A 21,417-nucleotide genomic window follows, 5' to 3' on the forward strand; every position below is an offset into this window, starting at 1 on the left:
ATGAGCTCTCCTCGGTACACCTATTGACACAAACTGAGGCAGCAGGATTTTCGAAATCCCACCTTGCACGATCTCTTTGCCCATCAGATTTTTTTGTGATCATTATCATGCCAAACACCTACTCAAATAAATGTCAGTAAAAGTCAAGACATTCATCTGACTCCCTAAGGCATAAGCGTCATTTACCATAAAAAAAAAAAAAATCACTATGATTCCACGCTGCTCAAGCATATAAAACCAAGGACCGTATCCTAGTCAAGTCATATTAAAGAGTACACCAGAAGATGAGATGTTTGTCACTGGTTTGTGTCTGCAACAGTAAGAAAGCATTTATCTGATAAACAGAAAAACAAAAAAACATTCCACAGAAATCTTGGCTTTGTGCATCACTGTGCATTACCAAGGCAACAGAAGGGACAAACATTAACATTTGGATTAATAAGAATAGGGTGTTGCTTTTGTATGCAAAAAGAATAGTTGCTGGTGATGGATGAAAATTCATGAAGCTTACGGCATTATACATGCTGTTCTCTCAGTTTCTCACAGACGGACTTTCTGGCATCTCTAGTTGATTTTCTCAGTGACAAAACACCGTTAAAATCCTCCCGTCTCTCTCTCTCCGTCTCACTCTCTACCTCCAGAGAGGAGAATGCATCACCTGAGCTTATGGAACACGGCTTCTTCCAGCCCGGCAAATATTTCGTCACATAACAAGTTGAAGCGAAAATGACGCATGGCAGAAAGTCAGGTTTTTATTCAATGTTCACGAACAGGTACAGGTTGATGATTTTATGAGGCAGTAATTCAGTAATTCATTTATTATAAGGAACATCCTGTCCTGGAGAGATGCTGACAAACCATGATTCAGATTCATCTCATCATTCCAGCCTTATGGGGATTGATGAGACAAAAGTCTGGAAAGTGTGGGTCCTGTTACATCTGGTATAAAATTAACAGGATTTCAGAACCAGAACATCACGGCAGCAGTCAAACGTGGTGGTGTGATGGTCTGGAGCTGCTTTGCTGCCTCAGGAACCGGAGCCATGAATTCTGCTCTCTAGCAGAACCCTGAAAGCGAATGTCTGACCATCAGTTTGCGATCTGACATTCAAGAGCACCTATGTTCTGCAGATGGACAATGGTTTGACGATCACCAGCAGGTTCACGCCTGAATGGCTCAGAACAAACCAACTTCAAGTTTTGGAGTGGTCCAATCATAATCTGGACTTTAATCCGACTGAGATGCTGTGTGGCCTGAACTGAAAGAGGCTGCGCATACCCCCCAAAGTGTCTGAATTAAAACAACTCTAAAACAAAGCAAGAACGACTCATTGTAAGTCATCAGAAATACTTTGTCAGTTTTTTCTGCCAATTGAGTGTAACAGAATAGATATTGGACATAGCTACACCGCTTCCCTTTTCATTTATTTTGTTTGAATTGAAGACTGTTCTGTTGTAATATGGAAATTATTCATCAAGCTGTATTTCTCATATTTAGACTGAGGGTGGCAGTAAGCATGTAGTTGCAGAAGTTCGCCACCAGAGGGCATATCGAACACAATAGTGAATACATTTGACTCCGCAAGCCAACGGTAATTCAGGGCTGCTGATGAACGGAGACGCTAATCTTTGCTCTAATAATACCTGTGTGGTAACAGGTAAATATAAATTAGTAAGTGAATTAAAGCAATGAATTAAGTGTGTTAAAGGTTCCTGCTATTGTGGGGAAAGTTGGCAGAGGTGGGCAGAGTACCCAAAAAATCGTACTCGGGTAAGAATAGCAAGTCAAAGTAAAAAGTAGCCGCCTAAGAAATTACTCAAGAGTAAAAAAGTATTTGGTGAAAATGCTACTCAAAAACCGAGTAACTTATCAAATTATCAATTATATAATTTTTAAAAAATTACACAATCAGGCGGACCAAAATATAAAGTAAAAACTCTCAACTTTGACAAAAATTCATAACAAAAATGGATAAAATCAGGCAAAAGAAAAACATTTTCATATCAATTTCTTTCAATGTAAAACTTCTGAAACTTTAACAAAAACTGTAGGTGTTTGTCTGGTAAATTTTTAGTTGGAACATATTTGTTTTTTTTTTCAGTGGGTACAGAGTCCAGAAATGTTACTCATGTAAAAGTAGCAATATTTCATAATAAAATTACTCAAGTAAAAGTAAAAAGTACAGCGCCGTAAAAATACTTCCTAAAATCGTTTTTTCCCCCCCATAAATGTCACTCAATTAAATACAATTGAATAAACGTAGTTACTGCTCTCTGTCCCTGAGTATGTAGTGGTTAAATATTATTAATTTGTTACTCTGGGTAATCTGGCAGCTTATAATTAACCATTACTGTGATGTTGGAACTTAACTCTCCTGTTATGTTTGTTTCTGAGGTACAGCAATAATGTTCGTGGGTCAATTTGAAAAGTGTTTAATTATGCAATAGTGTCAGAAACCAAAAAATTCCTCCAAAACATTTTTGTATCTGATTATTAACTCCAATACTAACCATTTCAATCAATATTTGTGCAATGATGTTTTATTATTTCTCACAAATTAAGGATCAATGACGACAACCTGCTCATTTACTCATTTGGACATAAAAAATGGAATTTACATTTTTTATGTCCACTGATAAAAACTTAGACAGAAAAAAACTATAATTTCCTTGAAATTGATCTTTGGTCATTTTTTTTAAATTACACTTTTTTTTTCAATGGGTGATTTTTATAATTGAACTTGAGACACACATACTGTTCAGGGTCAAATTGACCCGCTGATTAAAATCAAGATAAATGAGTCATGCAGAGATTATTGATGTTTTCCTCCACTTCTGCTGAGTGTCACTCAGTGTGGGTGGAGTTTGTCCACAGGAACAGAAAACGTTCCCGTCAAAAGTTGTTTCACTTTTCTAGTGAAGTAAAGAGAGTAGTGAGAAAGTGGATTTGTGTGTGTCTGTGTGTGTTGTGTTGTGTTTGTGTGTGTGTGGTGAAATATGGTTCATATTAAACTTATGAATGACCAGCGGAAGTCAACATTGTAATGTGTGATCTGACAGTGGATTAATTCATGTTTATACAGAACAAACATAGCAACAGGTCAAGAATAAACAGGAACATTTTTCAGTATCTGGTAACGGTTGACTACAAATGACTTATAGTAATAACTTAGACCCTTAATTAGATTTAACTATGGTTAACTTCCTGTTTGTGTTTTGATGCTTTGTTTTGAAGGGACAATTTCCTGTTTAACTGTTAGTGCAACGGCAGCTTAATGGAGATCAAAAGATGGAAGATAAGTTGTATAAAGTTTGCCTCCCCTCTCATCGAGGCACAAGGTATGTTTATGATTTGAATAATTGCATGTTTTCAGTATTGTGTGACTTAAACTGCATTTGTGTGTATTTGTCTATCTGCACTCTAAACTTTGACAACTTTACTTAAAAAAAACTTAAGTTTTGTTTACTTAACATGTCCTTGTTCAGTGTACTTAAGACCTCGTTGTATGAACTTTATTGAGTGAAGTTAATTTAACTTAGTTAAGTGAAGTTGTTTCAACTTAGATATAGAAAGTAAATGAACGTCTTCTTAACTCAAATACATCAGGTTAGTCCAACTTACATGAACAGGACAGTTTACTTAGCAGAATCTATTAAACCGATTGCCTTAAACGAATTAAATAGCCACAACAAAAGATTTTAAGTTCACAAGATTAAATGTTTTATTTGAGCAAAATGATATACTTAGCACAACATAACAGTCAATAACCCCACAGGAAACTGGATGAAGTCTGCCAAGGCACCTGAATCCTGTGGATAATAAGAAAAATACAAATTAAAAAGAAAGAAAAACATGAGGTTAAAGTTTAGATTTTTTTTTCATAACCTCTGACACAGAATTACAATACATACAAGAGACATTGTAGAAACCTCTCCCATCATCGTCGAGGAAAACTGAGACGTCACAAGATAGCAGTCCCTATGGCAACAACATCCAGATTAAATCGTTGTAAGGGCTGAAAACGTGCGATGGACAGAGGGTAGGATCACTTTCTGTATCAAATCAAAATATGAATAATAGAAAGTTCACTACTTCGAAGCCAGGGCGGCACGGCGGAGTCGGTGAGCTGGCAACGGTGCCGGGCCTGCTAACAGTGAGGGCTAGCGCTCCCCAATGACACCACCAACATCCCCTCAAACAACAACTCCTGCGAGAGTTAGCTTGCACAGCCTCCGAGGGTGAGACAACATACAACTCTGGCCGAAGTCACGATTCTACTGACGTCAAGCATAGCAGCATTATGAGAGGAATCACCTGCACTAAGCGACTTGTGCGTAAGAAGATAAAAAGAGACTGAGCTACTGATGGCATGTTGACTCACCGGTACCACCGGGACATGTGGGGGGTCCCATGTGACTTGGCTGGCATAAAATAATCCACCTGTGCATGCACAATAATGCTGTCAAATAAGAATGTTCTTTAAAATGTTTACAAAATATGCATTTTTTTGCAAGATTCAGAACAGTATGACATGTAAAGCATGTAAAGATTTACTTCCACTGAAAAAGACAAAATAACAACAGAAATAACAACTTTTTCATTTTTTCCACTTAAAAAAGAAAAGTAGAATCCAGATTCACTTCTTTTTAAAATTATTACTAATTATTTTACTTGAAAAAAAGCAAATAAATACCTTTTTTTATTAAATAAAAAAACACTTAAAGTAATGAAAGTACTTGCTGAATGTATTCTCTAATACAACGGTCTCACTGAGTGTGTATAGTGCACATATTTCCGTTTAATACATGAACAGTGTGCCATTTTAATGAACAATGCTGCAGATAATGCATATTGTTTTATAGTGTTTACTCTCTGTGACCCAGTTTACCCTCTGCACATCCAAATTTCAGGCATGACCTGCACAGTTAAAAGCTATTAAGCAAAGTAAGAGAGAGGTTGACTGCAACTTTCAGAGGTTTTAGTCAACACAAAGCAAAACCAATGTTGTTGTTTTAACTGCAGTAAAAACATTCAAGCAAAAGTGAATGTTTTCACTTTTGCTTGAATTGGTTTGTTCCATAAAATCTGAATAAAACCTAAATCAAATACATTGTGCTTGTAAAATGTGGGGAAAAAAAAAAAAAAAAATCATGTAGGGGAAATATTTGTACCAATATTTGGTCAATATTGGCCAATGGAAAAAAATGACCTTTTTTCATTGGCAAAATGAAAAAAGGGGCATTGGTCACACCTGACAAAGGAATAGACACTGATCATTTAGTTTTTCATCTACTGTAGTCAGTCGTCACACAACGTTTCCTGCATGTGTCAATAGTGAACTATTTTAATTTCCTGACGCCGTTTGCACGCGAGCGTTGAGCCACATGGAGTCGTGTGTTGAGTTAACTTGAATAAACCATTGATTAGGCCAGGCTGACAATGTTTGTGTCTGTCTGTTTTTCTTCTGCTTGTTTCGGGTTATTGCGTTCAGAGGGGAAGCATTGCAGCTTCAGGCCCCTGCAATGAAACGTGGTGGTTTGTGAGGCGCGTCTCTACAGCTGTTTGTTGCCTTCTGACTGGGTTTTAACTGTTAGCTTGGACGTGTTTCCCAGTAAAGCCAAGGAGTTGTATTTTTGCGTTGTAAACGCTGCATTGTTTCAGCGATGGTTGCGTTAGAAAAGTTTGAATGCTAATGTGTCCTTACAGTAACAACATGAACAAATCAGTAACAAAGAAAAATCCCCCGAGAGGGAATCTGTTTATGAGTCCTTGATATATAACTGCTTTGGTTACGCGTTTCCTTTTTATGAAATAGCCTTAATTTTTTCTTGAGAGACACAGAGAGACACAGAGTAAAACCATTGAAAAACATGTTGCTGAACCAGACAAGTAGTTTTTTTTTTTTAAATTATACGTTATAGGCCTATTTACTCATCCATCCCAGCATATTTCAGTCGTTGAAACATAATGCACACTGATTTTCTGACAAGGTTTTTATTCACAACAGTTTGACCAAAACATTCAAGCTAACAAAGAAAACAAACTAAAAAAAACAAAACACGAATTGCTGCGTCTCTGTCGCAGCTTTCTGTCAAGGCAACATCAGGCAGAACAAGTTTAATCCTCGTCTTGATTAAACTCTCCAGAGTTTGAATGACACTGCGGCTCCTTCAATCGTCCTACTTTGTTTAATGAGTTTTTTTCCCTCCGAAATTTAATATTTAAAAGGTTCTTTTCAACATGTTTTAGATTAGAACACGTGAAGCTTACGTCTTTGCTTTTTTTTTTTTTATCGAGCTGGTTGCAAAAAAAAAGAAAAAAAAAAAAAAAAGGGGGCCAACAATGGCTAAATAACACCAGCTGCACCGCCACAAAAAGTGATTATTAGCGCCGCTTCTGCTAATTTAAACAAATTAAAACCGGAGGTGGGTTGATTGGCGCTTCAAAATAAAAGCGCCAGCCCAACCGTCGGCCGGAGAGCAGAGGAGAACCCAGCAGGTGTCTCTTATTGGATGGAGACTGGCCGGAAGTGGTTGCTGCGTTTTGCCGGTAGCTTCCCCTCTACTCGCCTCCCGGATCCTCGCTGTTGAAGGTGGGAGTTTTGTTGCGCGCTGCAGTCAGTGGATGTTTTCCCAGTCAGCTCGGAGGACTGGGAGAATTGGACTTTTTGTGGATTTTCAGAAGATTTCCGACTTATTTCCGAGTCGACCCCCCCCCCAGCATAGTCAGCCGAAACGATGGGCAGCATGAAGAACCCGCTGTACTGGGCTGTGCTGATCGGAATGACCATCCTGTTGATGGAGCAAGGTAAAAATGTTGGAGGACTTCTTCTAGTCGCGTCTGTGCTTTGCATGCTGTCGGGTTGTTGGCAATTGGCGGGACGCTTTGCTGATGTCTCCGCTGGGTTTTGTTTTTTTTTTGTTGCTCCTTGCTGACCGCATCATGACCGCCGGCTGAGCTTCTACTTCAGTAAAGCGATTAGTGAGATGCGGCTGAGCGCTCTTGGCTCCCTGAAGTATTTTTACACCGGTAAATGTTTGGACTGCATCCTGGGACCGACTCCTCTTTGAAAGTTTAATCCTATATCCGGATGATCCCAAGTAGTCGGGCTGTTGATTTTTATAATTTTATTTTATTTTTTTGTCGCATGTCGGTAATAAGTACAAAAGCGAGAGGAGGCGAAGTGTTTCTGCAGCGTCTTTGTGATGCACCTGCACGGTGCGGCTGTCCTCCCCCCCCCCTGTTGTTCTCCCGGCTTCTCTGCAAAGTTGATTGCGCATTAGTTCTTTAATTCGCTTCGACAACGTCTTCAGGTCACACAAGTTAAGCCGCGTATTCTTCTCCAGGGCTGGAGGGAGGTGGTGTTGTACTGGAACAGCTCGGTGTGTCCAACCTTGTCTGCACCTGGCATTAAAACAGTCCGTTCATGCGCCGGACTTCTGAGGGCTGCTAACGTGGAGCTCTTGCCCAAAACGACCCAAATGTGAGAGTCAGTCCCCGATTTAAACGTTATGGATTTATTTATTTTTTCCTTCTACTTTCCAACTCTTATCGCCAGTTTACAATTATTCTGTAATTCCTCTTTGTCCTTCCATAATTACCCTTGGAGTCAGGGTGGAATAGTTGAGTTGATGAATCGGTGAAATAATGAAATCAATAAAACAGGGGCAGGGAAGAGATGTTGTAGGCACCCAGTGAACATTTTGTCCTCAAAGCTAATGGGTTAGAAGCAGAAAATTGGCTTGATGTTTAAGCGTTAAAGTTTGGAGGAGGGCCGGACTGTCATGGCCGGAGCAGAGAGTTTCAGAGTTGGGCTTTGAACCCGGCGTGGAGCCGTGAGTGGGTCAGTAATGGCTCCAGAGGGCCCCAGGAATCAAAGTAAACAACAAAAAACGATACACGTACATTAATTATACACTTTTTACAGCAGATGCTTTGTTTGGAAGTTCTTCCAAACAAATTCAAGTTATGTTTTGGCAGGTGATGCACTTTGGATTGTTGTTATTCCCCTAATTTGGCTATTTCAAGTGCTTGTACTGTATGCGTTTTGGAATATTATTTAAAATCTGAAATGGGGAAGTTTACACTGCAGACTTATTTCAGTTCGTTGGGGCTGAACAGCTGATACTGAAATGCATTTCTCATGTAACTGTTTACATCCATCGCTGCCATTGGCTTTAATAACTTATCGCATACAAGCAGGTTGTAATTTAATGTCTTCTTCAACGGAAACGCTACCATTGCAAAATAGTGCTTGTTCGACATAAGCTGAATCTAGACAAGAGATTTGCGCGCATTTGTGACGGAAATGCAGCTGCTGCCTATCAAAAGTTGCCCAAGGTAAGAACCAATCGTCCACAGGGTCCTATGGGGAGGGAAGGCTTGGTCACACGGTCCTGTCCAACAAGGAAAGCTACCGGAGCTCAGATTTCTGGAGAACCTGTCTGGTTATCCAGACACGGATACACAGACATGCACTGTGCATCACAGGTTGTTGTTGCGCATCTGCAGACCAGTCAGGGTGCCAATACTGGGCAAACGAGTGTCAGCTGGACTGATTTAAGGCACTGACCACTGTGTCCATCTTCTGCTGATCTCAGTCCAGATCACATCAATCTGAAGCACATTTACAGACTCAGATTATTGCACACAGAGTGAGATAAGAATAATTATTGAGTTAGTAGGATACTCAACTGGTGCACCAAGAAATTAGCGGATGACTGGAATCTGAGAAGATGATCATTGAATACACATCGCATTCATGCACTACCAGGACAACCACACCCTTAGACGACCTTGCTGTTTTAATCGTGACTGTTTTAAAATGCTCTTTGCTCTCTGAAAGCAAAGCAGATTCTACTTAAGTCTACATCCCATTTGATTCTGTGCAGGTTCTAAAGAGCTGAATGAGTGTTTGTAGTCTCTGTAGGGAATGCGGATATAAAATTATCTGAAAATGTTCAATATTTAGTTTTGTTAAAAAGGAAAAAAAAAAAGGTCTGCGCTCGGCAGAGAAGTTTCCATTAATCATGAACTGCAAGGAGATATTTCATGTTTGTCTTGAGAGATATTTTAATTAAGTAATACACGTGGATAAATGTAACCTATTGAAAAAATAAATGTGCGATCTTCTGTGGTTAACGAGAGCAAATGTAGACGAGTGGAGAAACTCAGTGGCAGTGGGACTTCTATCCCCACTGCTTCGCAAAACCGTTTCACATAGGATTTGCTGATATAAACCCTCTGGTAGAAAACGGAGTGTGGATGCTTTCCTGCAGCCAACGCTCTCATTCACATATTACAACATCCATTGAAACGCTGTTGAATTTTTTTGTGTGTGTGTGTGAATTTTTAAAGGGAATTAACTTCACGACTGATTTGAAGCTGCCATGCGTCCACCTCATTCTGGTGGGTGGTTTTTAGATTTGACTGGCAGTCTGTTGTGCATATTATTACAACCCCCACATGTTCAGCGATGCATCTTGGTGCCACTCCTGACTTTCCGTCTTCGACTACAAAAGCATCTTGTGCTGCTGTGGATTGTAGAATGAAGACGCGTCTCGGGGTAAAGTGAACGAGTTGGGAGGGGACACGTTCATGCGCCAGTGTTCAGTTAGCTTTTTTCCAGTGTGCATTGATTGTCTGAAACATATTTTCACATGATGATCCAGTTTTCAAAAACCTCACCTGCTGTAATCTGGAGCACTTTCGGTTTCCAGACTCGGGTAAGAAGTGGAGATGCACCAATCAGACTTTAAAACTGAACGCTTTTTGGATTTCAGGTTCTGTTTCCCATTTCGGATGTTAACAATATGTTGGGTTCAGCAGCATGGTACTAAACAAAAGACAAAACACATAAGAAGATTAAAGGACTGATGTTTTTGTTGGATGTTTTGCTTTGTAGATAAAAATATGAGTATCGTTTTGTATCAGGACAAAACTGGTGATTAAAGGGTGAAAGGAAGGATAAAGAAAAACAAAGTACACCAACTTGCAAAAACTCAGCAGAAGCGTTGGATTGAAGTGTTGGGCTGGCAGACAGACGATGTACCTGTGGAGGTATTTGAATGACGGCTGGAGTGAATTATGGATGAGCATTGAATTATGAATCTTCCAATGGTCATTACGCTGTATGTGAACCGTAAGGGCTCAGGGGAAGTCTGTTTGATACGTCGCCATCTTGTTTTAATTCAATACGTTTCTGCTACCACAAATAAATATGTAGTGTTTAATTAAATTTGGTAAGAAGAAGGTGCACTCTTAATAAGACAGAGGCTATGTCTTCTTCTTATTATTATGTGTGTGCCTCAAGGTCAAAGGTCAACCCTTGAGCAGAAGCTAAGGATATTCTGTGTGGAGCTCTTTTATAAGATTATCTGAACTGAAACCAAATGCAAACAATGCAAGATTAAATTAGCACGTCATTAATGTACGACAGCAGTCTGTCGTTTGAGGTCAAAGCATTCATAGATGGAATATTTTCATTAATGTTGACAGAGTAATTAGTGTCATTACAAAACACAAAGAGTGCATACCCATACTGCAAATATGAGATATAAAACAGCAGTGGAGCAATAACATGCCGTAAAGCCAAATGATGCATTAGAAAGGTGACACTTGCTGCTGACCATTTACTGATCATCTATTTAAGATTTTATTAGCAACCTTTAGAAAAAAGAAAATTCAGAACAGGATGGGAAAAATTCACCATGAAGCCAACAAAGACAGAGGCTAAAACACACCTCAGAGTTCAGGTACTCCACAGGTCACACCAGATAATACACAAACCTGGCTATGTGTATTATCTTGAGTATGCTGACATATATGTATTTTTTTGTGTATTCCGGTACCTATTATGTACCACAACATGTTTCAAAACACTTGACCAAAAATAGTTCAAGATCTGAGCATTAAGTGGGGGAAACTTCCAAGGTACATCCTTGCAGATTTTCTTTGACAAAGTAAAAGATGTTTACCGATTGCTGATTCATTCAGATGTTAAATGGAGAGGCTGAAACATTCAGCTGTTGTCTTATCCACTAACGACTCCTTTATGACAAACAATCAATACAAAAGTAGAGAAAAAAAATAATTATGCTACCAGAATTGAAAAATTGTCATTGACCTTGGAATTATGGAGAGTGCTCGCGTTATACATTATATATAATCTCCTTCATTAGGGCAGCTCAGTATATTCCCATCGCAATATTAGTGTTTCTCAATGTTCATTTTGCAGAAGATTGTTTGGAATGTATCGATTACTGGCTAATGTATTCCAAGTGTTATAAATTTGCTTTTTTTTTTAAAATCCTAACATAATATGTTAATCAAAGATGCAATTCCTGAAACCAGACATAAATGTCTTTATCCAGGAAACTGGAAAGATGGAATCACAAATCAGAAACATAAAAATAGAGAGATAAAGGACCAGTACCACAACTGATGTAGTCATTGCAATATTTACTTTTATTGTCAAAGTTGCAAGATTTTCTAATATCAAGCAGATCTTCTCTGTTTTTAAAGGCATATCTCAATTTTCCAGCTAAGGAGCAAGCGTCCAGAACACTTACCAAGATTACACTCAATCACACCAACTCTTTTCAGTCGGCTTTAGTCGAACTGTAGCTTGTTTGTCCATAAAGTCCGGTTCATTTGGGGAGGTATGAATGCAACTGTGAATGCTCAATTGAGCTCTGATGCAGACCAAAAAAGTGAACTCTGGTCCACCTAAAAACCCAAGTCTCTGTTCGGTTGCGGTCGGTGCTCTGTGACCACGCCAAAAGACTGTAGCGGAGGGATTTCTTGGTAAATACAACCAAAACAAATGTGAGAGTCTAGCGCTGGCGCAAAAATGGCTTGTAGTCTTTTTTACAAAAGACAAAAAAACCCCCAAAAAACCCCCTACAACAATGCAATCTGATGCTACATTTTCTGTGGAAGGAAGTTGCGCCCAGTGACTTCTTCTGAGGTTTTGTGTCGTTTCCTTTGGTAGTTCTTGGTGCAGCAGCACCACAGGCGAGAGGAGGATGAGGGGGAACGTCGCTTTCAAAGGGTTTGAGTCGTTTGACATTGATCGCGGTGTGAAAGCAAACTGCAGCAGCTGAAAATGTAACAAATGTTGCAACTTTGGTCCCCAACTGAACCGAGTTTACTGCACCGTCAGGTGTGAAAACACCCTTAGTGAAATTAGTTTTTGGTCTATTATATCTTGGTTATAACAAACGCCTTGGCAATAAATCATATATTGTTGGAAGGTTTAATTTCCATTTAAACAGTGCCACGTTTGTATGGGGGACAATACAAACGTGGCTTGAGCAACTGAGTTGAGTATTCGCTTTATATATGGTGACCAACCAAGAGTTGAATTTTATGACTTGAGTTTGACCAAAGTAGAGATATTTGCAAGTAATCAGTTTATTAATTTATTGTTAAATAGGTGATGTGTGAAACCTGGGGCCTTCTCATGATGGTAACCAGCTTGGTTTACACACTGCTGTGACATGTTATCCTATTCCTAACTAGCATTCCTTACCAGTCTGCTAAGGTGGTTGTGCTGATCACTTTTATTAAAAACACACCACCAAACCTGATACCACAAGTTTTCCACAAGATCCCATTGTTGATCCCATTGTGGAATTGAAGGCTTGACTACAGGCATCTTTTAAATATCTTTTTTATCTTTTTTCTCCCCCTCAGACTTTCTAGAGATGGTCTCCATGCATGAAGCTGTTGCTGAGCTGAAGAGCTCCTTCAGTGACAAACCTCTACACCCTAAATGCTCAAAGGCGTGTCATTGCAGATTTTTCCTCCCAGCAGCTGAAAGACTATATTACCATTACTACTCCCAACAAAATCAATGTGTTTAAATATATTCTGTTTTATTCAGTTTTACTCATTTTGTGAAAAGATTTCTGCTGGTATTTGCACACCTCTGCTGTCACACAATTTTTATCGTCACTTATTATTATTTTAAATTTACTAAACTGTTTCATTAGAGTTTCTTTTTTAAAGGTTTCATTGACTCTAGTGGCCTTTATTTAATGGTTGTCAGACAGGAAAGCGGGTTGTGAGAGAGAGGGAAGAGGCGGGCTGGGACTCGAACCCATGAGGACTGAGGCCTCCCTTTACGGATTGCCTTCTTTTTATAGCGCTTTTATAAATTTCACATTCTTACGTTTGTGTGAATCTACTTTGCCTGTCTCTTCACTACTGTTGCACCGGGATTTCCCCATTATTATAAATTATATTTCTATTCTTCTCTCACATCAATGACGTAAAAGTCAGATAAAATGCAAAATGACCATTCTGATTGGTCATGTCCCTCCTGCCCGACTTGGGCGGGGGGACATTGCGGTCGGGTCATTCGGACTGTCGTTAAAAAAAAAAAAAAAAAGTCTGATTTGGGCAAAAGAAAAAAGGAAAGGATAGGCTTCGGATCAGACATCCAACCTGACTCATGACAGAAGCTTGTTGAAGGTCGGTGTTCAAATTGTTTATGCGTGTACTTTATTCTGTACGTGTAAATCTAACCCTGTTTGGATTAGAGAAGGATTCCATTCAATTTGACCCAAATTTAATAATCATTCCGCCCTGAAAATACAAATATAAATGGTTTGAATGCATCACTGAAATAATATGGCACAGGGTTTAGTACTGTTGCCTTGAAACTAGAAGGTCTTCATTTTGAATCCCAACCCTGGATCCTCCTGCGTGGAGCTTGCGTGTTTGTTCGATTTTCTTTTGGGTTCTCCCTACCACAGCCCAAAAACTTACTGTTGGGTTAAAACTGTACTTAAGACACCCTGAACCGCTGCGACGGTCCTTGTACACAACTCCCAGTGTGTGTGAGTCGAAGCAGACCGTTCGGACAGCCTGCAGCAGCTCCTCCGCTCCTGCTGTAGAGAAGTTCTTTGCTCCAGAGAACTTCTCCTCCTCTGTGGCTGTATGTGAGGCGGAGCAGCTTTCAAGATGTACTCCGCCTTGCGCGCAGTCTCTTAAGAACACAGGGGCCTCAGTTCAAATAATAACACTGCTGCTCGTTGCTCTGCGAGCTGCCTGCCATTGAAATATCCTTGTTCAAGGAGTTTGCAACTGATCAGAGGCTTCCTGTTTAGTAAAGTTGATTCCTGCTTGACTCCCCTGAAGTCTGACTCCTGCAGGGTCTTAGTGTGGCACAGCCACAGCAGCACATGGCATGTACAGATGTGGCCCTACACGTACCCAAAGATAAGATTGATTTCTAAAGACATAAAATATTAATGAAGATATTTAACATTTTGCCTGGCATGGATGCCTTAGTGTGTCTAACAGGTTAACTGCAAGGTTATGAGTGGTGAGTTCAATGTTCTGAGATTTGTCAGTTGTGAAAAAGGCGTAGAATAAACTCAAATACCACAGCAGATGCAACATGGAGCAGACGGACACTTACCTTTATGCTCCAGAGACCTTTAGTTGTACTACAAAAAAAAGAGATAATGCTCTATTATTTTCAATACACTTGCAACTGTTTTTCAAGAAACGGGTTGTCAAAAAAAAAAAAAAAAAAAATATGAATAAGGTTGGCTATATTTCTCTCGTCTCAACGTTGGCGAAGTCATTGCATAGAAGGCTATTTGGCTCCTACTAAGAAAATAATAATTTGAAAGTGTTGTTTTGCTATATATCAATACAATAACAACATAACACTTGTATTGGGGTTTATAACCTTTGTCAAAGTTTATACCTTTGCTTAAGTTGTACAATTAGTTATAAAAGAGATTCAACACTGTATCCATGGTTCCTCTCTGTACAAAATGTTTTATGAGGTGCAAAGAACTGGTCCACAAAAAAATGTTTTCAGCAGTAGCTTGTGTGTTTCTGGTAATTTTCATAATATTGTCTTTGATCAAGAGTCAGCCGGAACGGTTCCATCTGGTTCTTAAAGGTTTCTGCTCTGTCAGTTTCAGTCTGGAGCCACTGAATACATAACGTGACAATCCCATATGGATCACTTAAAATGGGAATGCAGATTGTCAACAAAATCTGCGTGTGAAAATCAGCGAAATTTTGTGTGTTCGTCATTTTTTTCAATGGGCCACAAAATCCCATTGTAATTAGTTGTGCTTTCTTTTTGCTAACTTCCTTCATCTTCTTATGATCTTGTTATGAACTCCAGTTGCTGAATAACTTTTAAAATCTATTAATAAACAGCAGCATCCCTCGTTACTTCCTTATTGCTTTGCTGCTGTTGTTGTTTTGCGCATGCAGGTCACTGTGGGGTCATAAACTGCTCAACTCCTCTGAACACACACACACACACACATATATATATATATATATCAAATTTTTGGTCACAGGGCCCAAGATTCCTGGCGGCGCCCCTGCTGCTGGGTGAGATCCAGTCTTGTATCCAACGCAGTGAGGGTGCATCACACACACGTAGCATCTGAACCACCATCAACTTTGATAAAGTTAGTTGTAGTGTTGCCAGCCTGGTGTGGGAGGGATCAGGTTGTTGCCTTTACATGAGGTCAGCATAGTCAGTTCTTCTTCGGATTCTCTAACCAGTCCACGGTGGTGCATGCAAAACCACAAGTTATGCATAAGCTACCAATGCTTCTAACTGGCTCCTCCAGGCTTCAGCCAGGATGTTTAATGCATGTGCAGAACAGCCAGGGAGCTGGCAGAATATGTGATCGGGAACTTTCTGGTTTTCTGTCTTTGAAAGTGTCTTTTTATGCTTAAAAAAAAAAACCTCAGTAGTTCATTGGTGGAGAAAATCCAGATTTTCCAAAAACGTAATCTTCATAAACAGAACATTTGAATAATCGACAAAATCAATTTATCGCCCAGCCCTAGTTTTAGATTATACAGAAATATAATTTTGCCTAAATACCTGAGTGAATAACGACTCCAACCTCCTTTTTAAAATTTTTTTTTTTTACAATATCTAAACATAACATGGACCAAAAGAGAACAAACATCCGACACAGTCAGTCAAGTTACTTTAACATGAAGCTCAAAGTCAAAAGTGACTCATTTCTTAGAGTCTACCGTAACGCCTGTGGTGCTAAAAGGAAAACACCAACGGCGCTGTGGCCTGTTCATCTGGTGCAAAAGAAACAGTGTGTTTCAAAGAACAACTAGATAGATAATGTCCAAGTTTGACCTCTTTGGGAGAATGGCCTGTGGTTTGATAAAACTGAAATTAAAGGGTTCAAATAACATCAATTTGCTTAGATTTTCCTAAAACGCCATTGACAGCAGCTCGTTGTGTCAGTTCTCAGCGGCAGCAGGGACCTGGGGCACAGCACGAAGTAGATGACGACATGAAGAAAGAACATTATGTAGAAATATTGAAAAAATATCTCTAGGCATCAGTCAGGAAGTTAAAGGCTTGGGTACAAATGGGCCGTAACAAAGCCCTAATCTCAGTCTCAGAGAAAATCTGTAGGCAGAGCTGAAAAAGCTCATTTGCGTTTAAAACGGACTCTTTTTACATCTGTGCTGCATAAGCAGCAAACTGTTGTGAGAAGCTTCTGGAAAATGTATATGTATAAATGTAGCCAACGAACTCAGCAGCTTGTATTTAAATGGAGTCGGTTTCACTGCAGTCTGATGTCCTTCAGTCATTTTTGGGATGCAGCTACAACTTCAAATATTTTGGGGGTTGCCGCAAAGCTTAAAGCCACATACGCACAACCGTCTCCTGACTTGTGTGCTGCTGGAGTCGCATGTGTCTACTCAGTCATTAAGTGAAAAATGTATAATTTTTCCTCTTTCTGTTTCCGCCTTCCTAGTTATGTGGATGGTAGCATGCGGAGCAAAAAGTAAAATTGTGCTTAATGTCTTAAATAGAGCAACACTGCCCTAACACTGATCTCACCATGCTCCAACGTGCTGCTTGTGCACAGATATCTGGAATCAAAGCCATGCCACGGGTCCATAGGAGCAGTAGAATATCACACAACCTCCCTCTTCATTTAAAACATGCCATAGTGCAGAGAAACCCACAGCGCTCAACATGTAGCTTAAAATAAACCTCATGGCCTCGAGTATAAAAACTCTTATTTTCCTTCACTCTCTTTCCTTATAACCTAATCCATTTATGTGGTTCAGGAATTACCCATTTCCCTGAGTCCCACTACACCAATTTGTGAATCTTCAATAATCTACCCTTAAATATTTAGAATAAATACTTTCACCTTGAGCAACAAAGCGTTAGTTTTAGCTGATGCATGGCTTCTCCAGAAGACATCGTAGAGCACACAGGAGTGATCCAGAAAGCAGAATCCAGGCTCCGGTTGGAACGTGAGGCCAGTTCTCTGTAAATCCTCTGTGATCTCTTACTGGAATGTCCTTCCTTTTAGGCTCACCTGCGGCCAAGAAAACGACCATGCTTTTCTTTTGCTGGCAGCTTCAGAATCTATATTTATCTCCCCAATTATGTGCTTCAAACATGAAAGGCAAAAACAAAGGCTCAAACCCATGCCTTTTGTGTATTCATCTAATTCTCCGTAGGAGACTAACAGAAGTCTTTGTGTCCTCACTTTAGCAGCTCTGCTTGTTGCTGTATTAATGCTGATTGGTTGACGGCTTCGAGTTCTCCGATTTTTCCTCCCACTGTACGCCTGCACTCGTGTTTTCTGTCGACTGAAACCCATTCAGAGACGGACATGCTGCGCGTCGGGATGTGGTTTGGGTTGCGTCGGGTCTTTTTCCTGACTGGTGAATGGCCTCCCACACACAGCCAATACAGGGTGCAAATACACTGGCGTGTTCTATGTGAAGGTAAACTTACAGTGGGATCATCGGTAGTCTGACTCACTTATGGGTGGGATAGAGGAGCTAAAATGTTATCTAAATATGTAAATTGTGGGGATTGAGAATGAATCGGTTCTGTGTCAAAGCTGCTTCACCTCTTTGAAGATCCTGACAGACTGTATCCATCTCAGCAGATGGTGGAAGTTGTTTTGCACGGGCAATCTTTTTGCCATACAACGCGGTAACAGGGAGATAATTTTGCCATTAGTATGCAAAAATATTCTCAGATCACGAACCTGAAAGTGTTGCTCAGAATTTCAGCCGAAAAGTTTGCGATTTGACCTCCCGACTTCCAGAGCCGACGTGATCTTAGGGAGGATTTTAAACTCAACATTTCGCACGATGCGTTCATTTTAATGCATGTGAGAAAACCGAGTAAGCATTTGCGTAAACACACATTTTTATTTTTTTTTTAAAGTGTCATTAAAGTACTTGCCGTTGTTTGTTGTTCTGCACTATGTGATGGCAGACAAAACTATTTGTTTCAAAAGAAAATCTGCTATGGTTCACACACTACAGCGTTAACATTAAGAACACAAATGTGTAAACTCTGCATGCATAATACTATTTTATTCATCCCAAAGGGAAATTAAAGAGTTACTGTTGATATTGATGGCTCTGGGTAGGAAGGAACTCCTGTAGCAGTCTGCACTGCAGCGAATTCGAAGAAGCCTCTGGCTGAAGACGCAGTTTTTCAAGACGATGGTCAGGGTTGTCTGTAATCTGTTTGATTTTTTTTTAATGTAAAATCCTTCTTTTCACCATCATCTCCAGAGATCTCAGGTTGTTGATGCTGCTGCCCCAACAGAAGAGATGGCACTGCATCACGTTATGTTCCACAGGAGAGGAGTCCGACGTCCGGCTGCTCTGCTCTTGGAATTGGACATAAAGAAAATTAAAACAAAATCGCTAATTAGCCTACGGAGAAAGTTTTTCTTAAAATAATGTAATTAATGGAAAGACGACTCAGGCCAGTGACGTGCAGGGATTTGTATTATGGACAATTCTGTTCCTTCGTGCACCACAACCGTTTACTTTTGCAGTGAAATGGCTAAGTACCTGTAAGGTACAGGATGATAATGACTCAAAGGTCAGAAGCGAAAGCATGTGACTGAAGGTGCAGCTACATTTGTCGCACCCATGAACCTCTGGGGTTATTGATTTACACCTCAAGGCATCGGAAAGTAATTACCTGGTTATATATGAGGTGATTTCTCTGCACAGGGGATAACCTTTTCACTTCAGTATAACATCCTCTACTCACCCTGGAAAGTAATACAGGACATGTGGGACTTCACATTCACAGAGGAAGGAGTGATGGGTCGGTTTATTTATCGCCGCTGCAGACGGATGTTCTCCTCTGTAGGTGTTTGGACTCGTAGGTTTATGTTTTCTTTCTTTTTTTTGTTGCTCAATTGCTGAGATCTTATTTTAGTTGTTTCCTCGTGTCAGTTAATTCTCACTATTTGTGCTTTGTTCTCTTTAGATTATTTCTGTTTGTTTTATGTTGGTTTCTTTCCCCTTTTTGTCCTGTCTGCTTTAGTCATCTTGTCTTCTCTGCCTGCCAGCTTGTTGCTCTGCTCAGCTGTTTCACGTCTCTTAATTTCCCTCTGCCTCCTCTGTTCCCCAGCTGCCTTCGTTTACCTCTGATTTGTCTTTCCGATCAGGCAGGTTACTGGGCACCATTTCCTTTCCCTTGGTATATTTAAGCTTTATGGTTTACTTTGCACTCTTTTATTTTCATAGTTCCTTGTGTTTTCGTGTCCACCATTAATTCTGTCTGTAAGTTTCCTGTCTTCATTTATGTTGTATATTTTTTCATCCTCTACACTCGGGTTCTCTTTACTTCCACACATGACAAAGGAAGGATATTGCTTGACTCGGTAAAAGGGGAATGTTGTGCTTAGGAGCTGTCATACACCATACTTTTCATGCAATATTGTTTGTTCCTCTCAGAGGACGCAACGTATTCATCCTTAAGATAAAGCTGTTTTTATTTGTCTGCCTTCAGCAGAAAAAGAGGGCAAAGAGACCAAAATCCATCCACCAACTGTGAGCTGAGTGAGCGCGGGGGGTGGCGGGGTAAATCGGAGAGAAACGGAAAGCGCGGCGTACTGGAGGTAAAGAGTACAGCTGGGGAGAAGAGAGAGAGAGAGAGAGACAAGAAGGTAAGGAGGCAGTGAGAGAATGAAGAGAGAAAATAGGATGGGGATGAGAGAAACGAGAACTGCTCCATGTTGTGCTGGACGGCTCCTCTTCCCAACAGTCTTAGCAACCGGGGCACAAATTTCAAGTTGCCAAGAAACTGGATATCAGCGTTGCTTTGAGCCCTCTTCCTTCTTTCCCCACTAACCTGACTTCACACATGCTGCTTTTATCAGCTATGAATGTTTTGAAGTGAGAGCTATGTGACGCTCCTTGAGTGTTTTTTTTAAATTCACGTTGCTGTCTAAAGCTTTGGCGTTGTGTTTTGCTAAAATGCCGTTGCTGCGGCTAAGAATGTGGCGTCACAAATGATCTTAAAGAACAATTTTATAGTTTGAAATGAAAAGCACTGAATACTACTATTGTAGTTGGTTGTACAGTAGTTCTAAATATTACTTTTTTTTTCTAAATTATGACCCATTATCTTACTTCTCTGTAATAATCTTGTTAGACCTATTAGAAATATCCCACAAAACTCAGAAATATTGCAGTTAATTTCTTTTTTTGTGCCGCTTGTATAAATGCCTTTTTTTGGATTATGCAAATTCCAAGTCTAATTATCTATACTATGTTCTTGTACAGTGATAAACTCACAACAATGTCGACTAGATTAATACTAAAAATGATGCTAATGTGCTGTGTTTCTGCTATTCACACATTAAACATCAAATACCGTTTTTTTTTTCTTCTTTTTTTTGTTCCATAACGACAAACTAAAACTTTTCCTGCTCCAGTGAAATCCCAAAGGTTTCTTTTTTTTAAGCATGCCCAGCCAGATATGTCAAACGAGGATTTATTCTTGGGACCAAGAATAAAGAAGAAAAAGTCAAGAAAGAATAAAATAAAGCTCTAAAACTCTGAACCATTAAGCCGTCTGCTTCTTGAGCTGACATGTTCTCTGCTGTGCTGTTAGCTCAAGAAACATGGCCGTATGTATTTTATTTGACGCGTCGTGCTGCTATACATTCATCATCGTCACATGGAGTTTTGCAGGCCTGTGTGAAATTTTCACCCGTATCTTAACTCTGCTCACCTTGAGATTTCAGTGTTGTGACCTCCTGGTCCAAAATGTGGAGCAGAAAAAGCTTTGTGTTGTCGAAGTGGTTTTTATTAGTGATTTGGCACTAAAATATCGGCACTCGGTCAACTTCAAGACTGAGTACTGATGGGGATTTTTTGTCTGACCAAAAGTCTCTTTATTTTTACTTTAATAAAGATGAGGATTGGCTTTTCATGTTTTGCAGTTTGTGTAGGAGGTTGAGGTTGCTGATAGGGGGAATGTACAGAGTTTAAATCATTGAAGTGTAGAATTTGCTTCAATCATTTTCCAGGATTGTTGGGGAAAAATGATTCAGATTAGTAAAAAAAAAAAAAACAGTTTAAGTTTTCCAGTCTTTACAATTAGAATA

General features: G+C 39.7%; 1 protein-coding gene across 1 annotated transcript in view; it reads left to right on the plus strand.

Moving 5' to 3' along the window:
* The first annotated feature begins 6,561 nt into the window (after positions 1–6,561).
* LOC102228205 (opioid-binding protein/cell adhesion molecule homolog) overlaps positions 6,562–21,417 on the plus strand; it is a 264,906-nt gene continuing 250,050 nt past the window's right edge. Inside the window, exon 1 of the mRNA XM_023342407.1 lies at positions 6,562–6,808. Coding sequence (XP_023198175.1) covers positions 6,739–6,808 — 70 coding nt within the window. The 5' untranslated portion in view covers positions 6,562–6,738. The remainder of the gene's footprint in view (positions 6,809–21,417) is intronic.

Source organism: Xiphophorus maculatus, chromosome 11, assembly GCF_002775205.1.
Source record: "Xiphophorus maculatus strain JP 163 A chromosome 11, X_maculatus-5.0-male, whole genome shotgun sequence".
NCBI classification, from domain to species: Eukaryota; Metazoa; Chordata; class Actinopteri; order Cyprinodontiformes; family Poeciliidae; genus Xiphophorus; species Xiphophorus maculatus.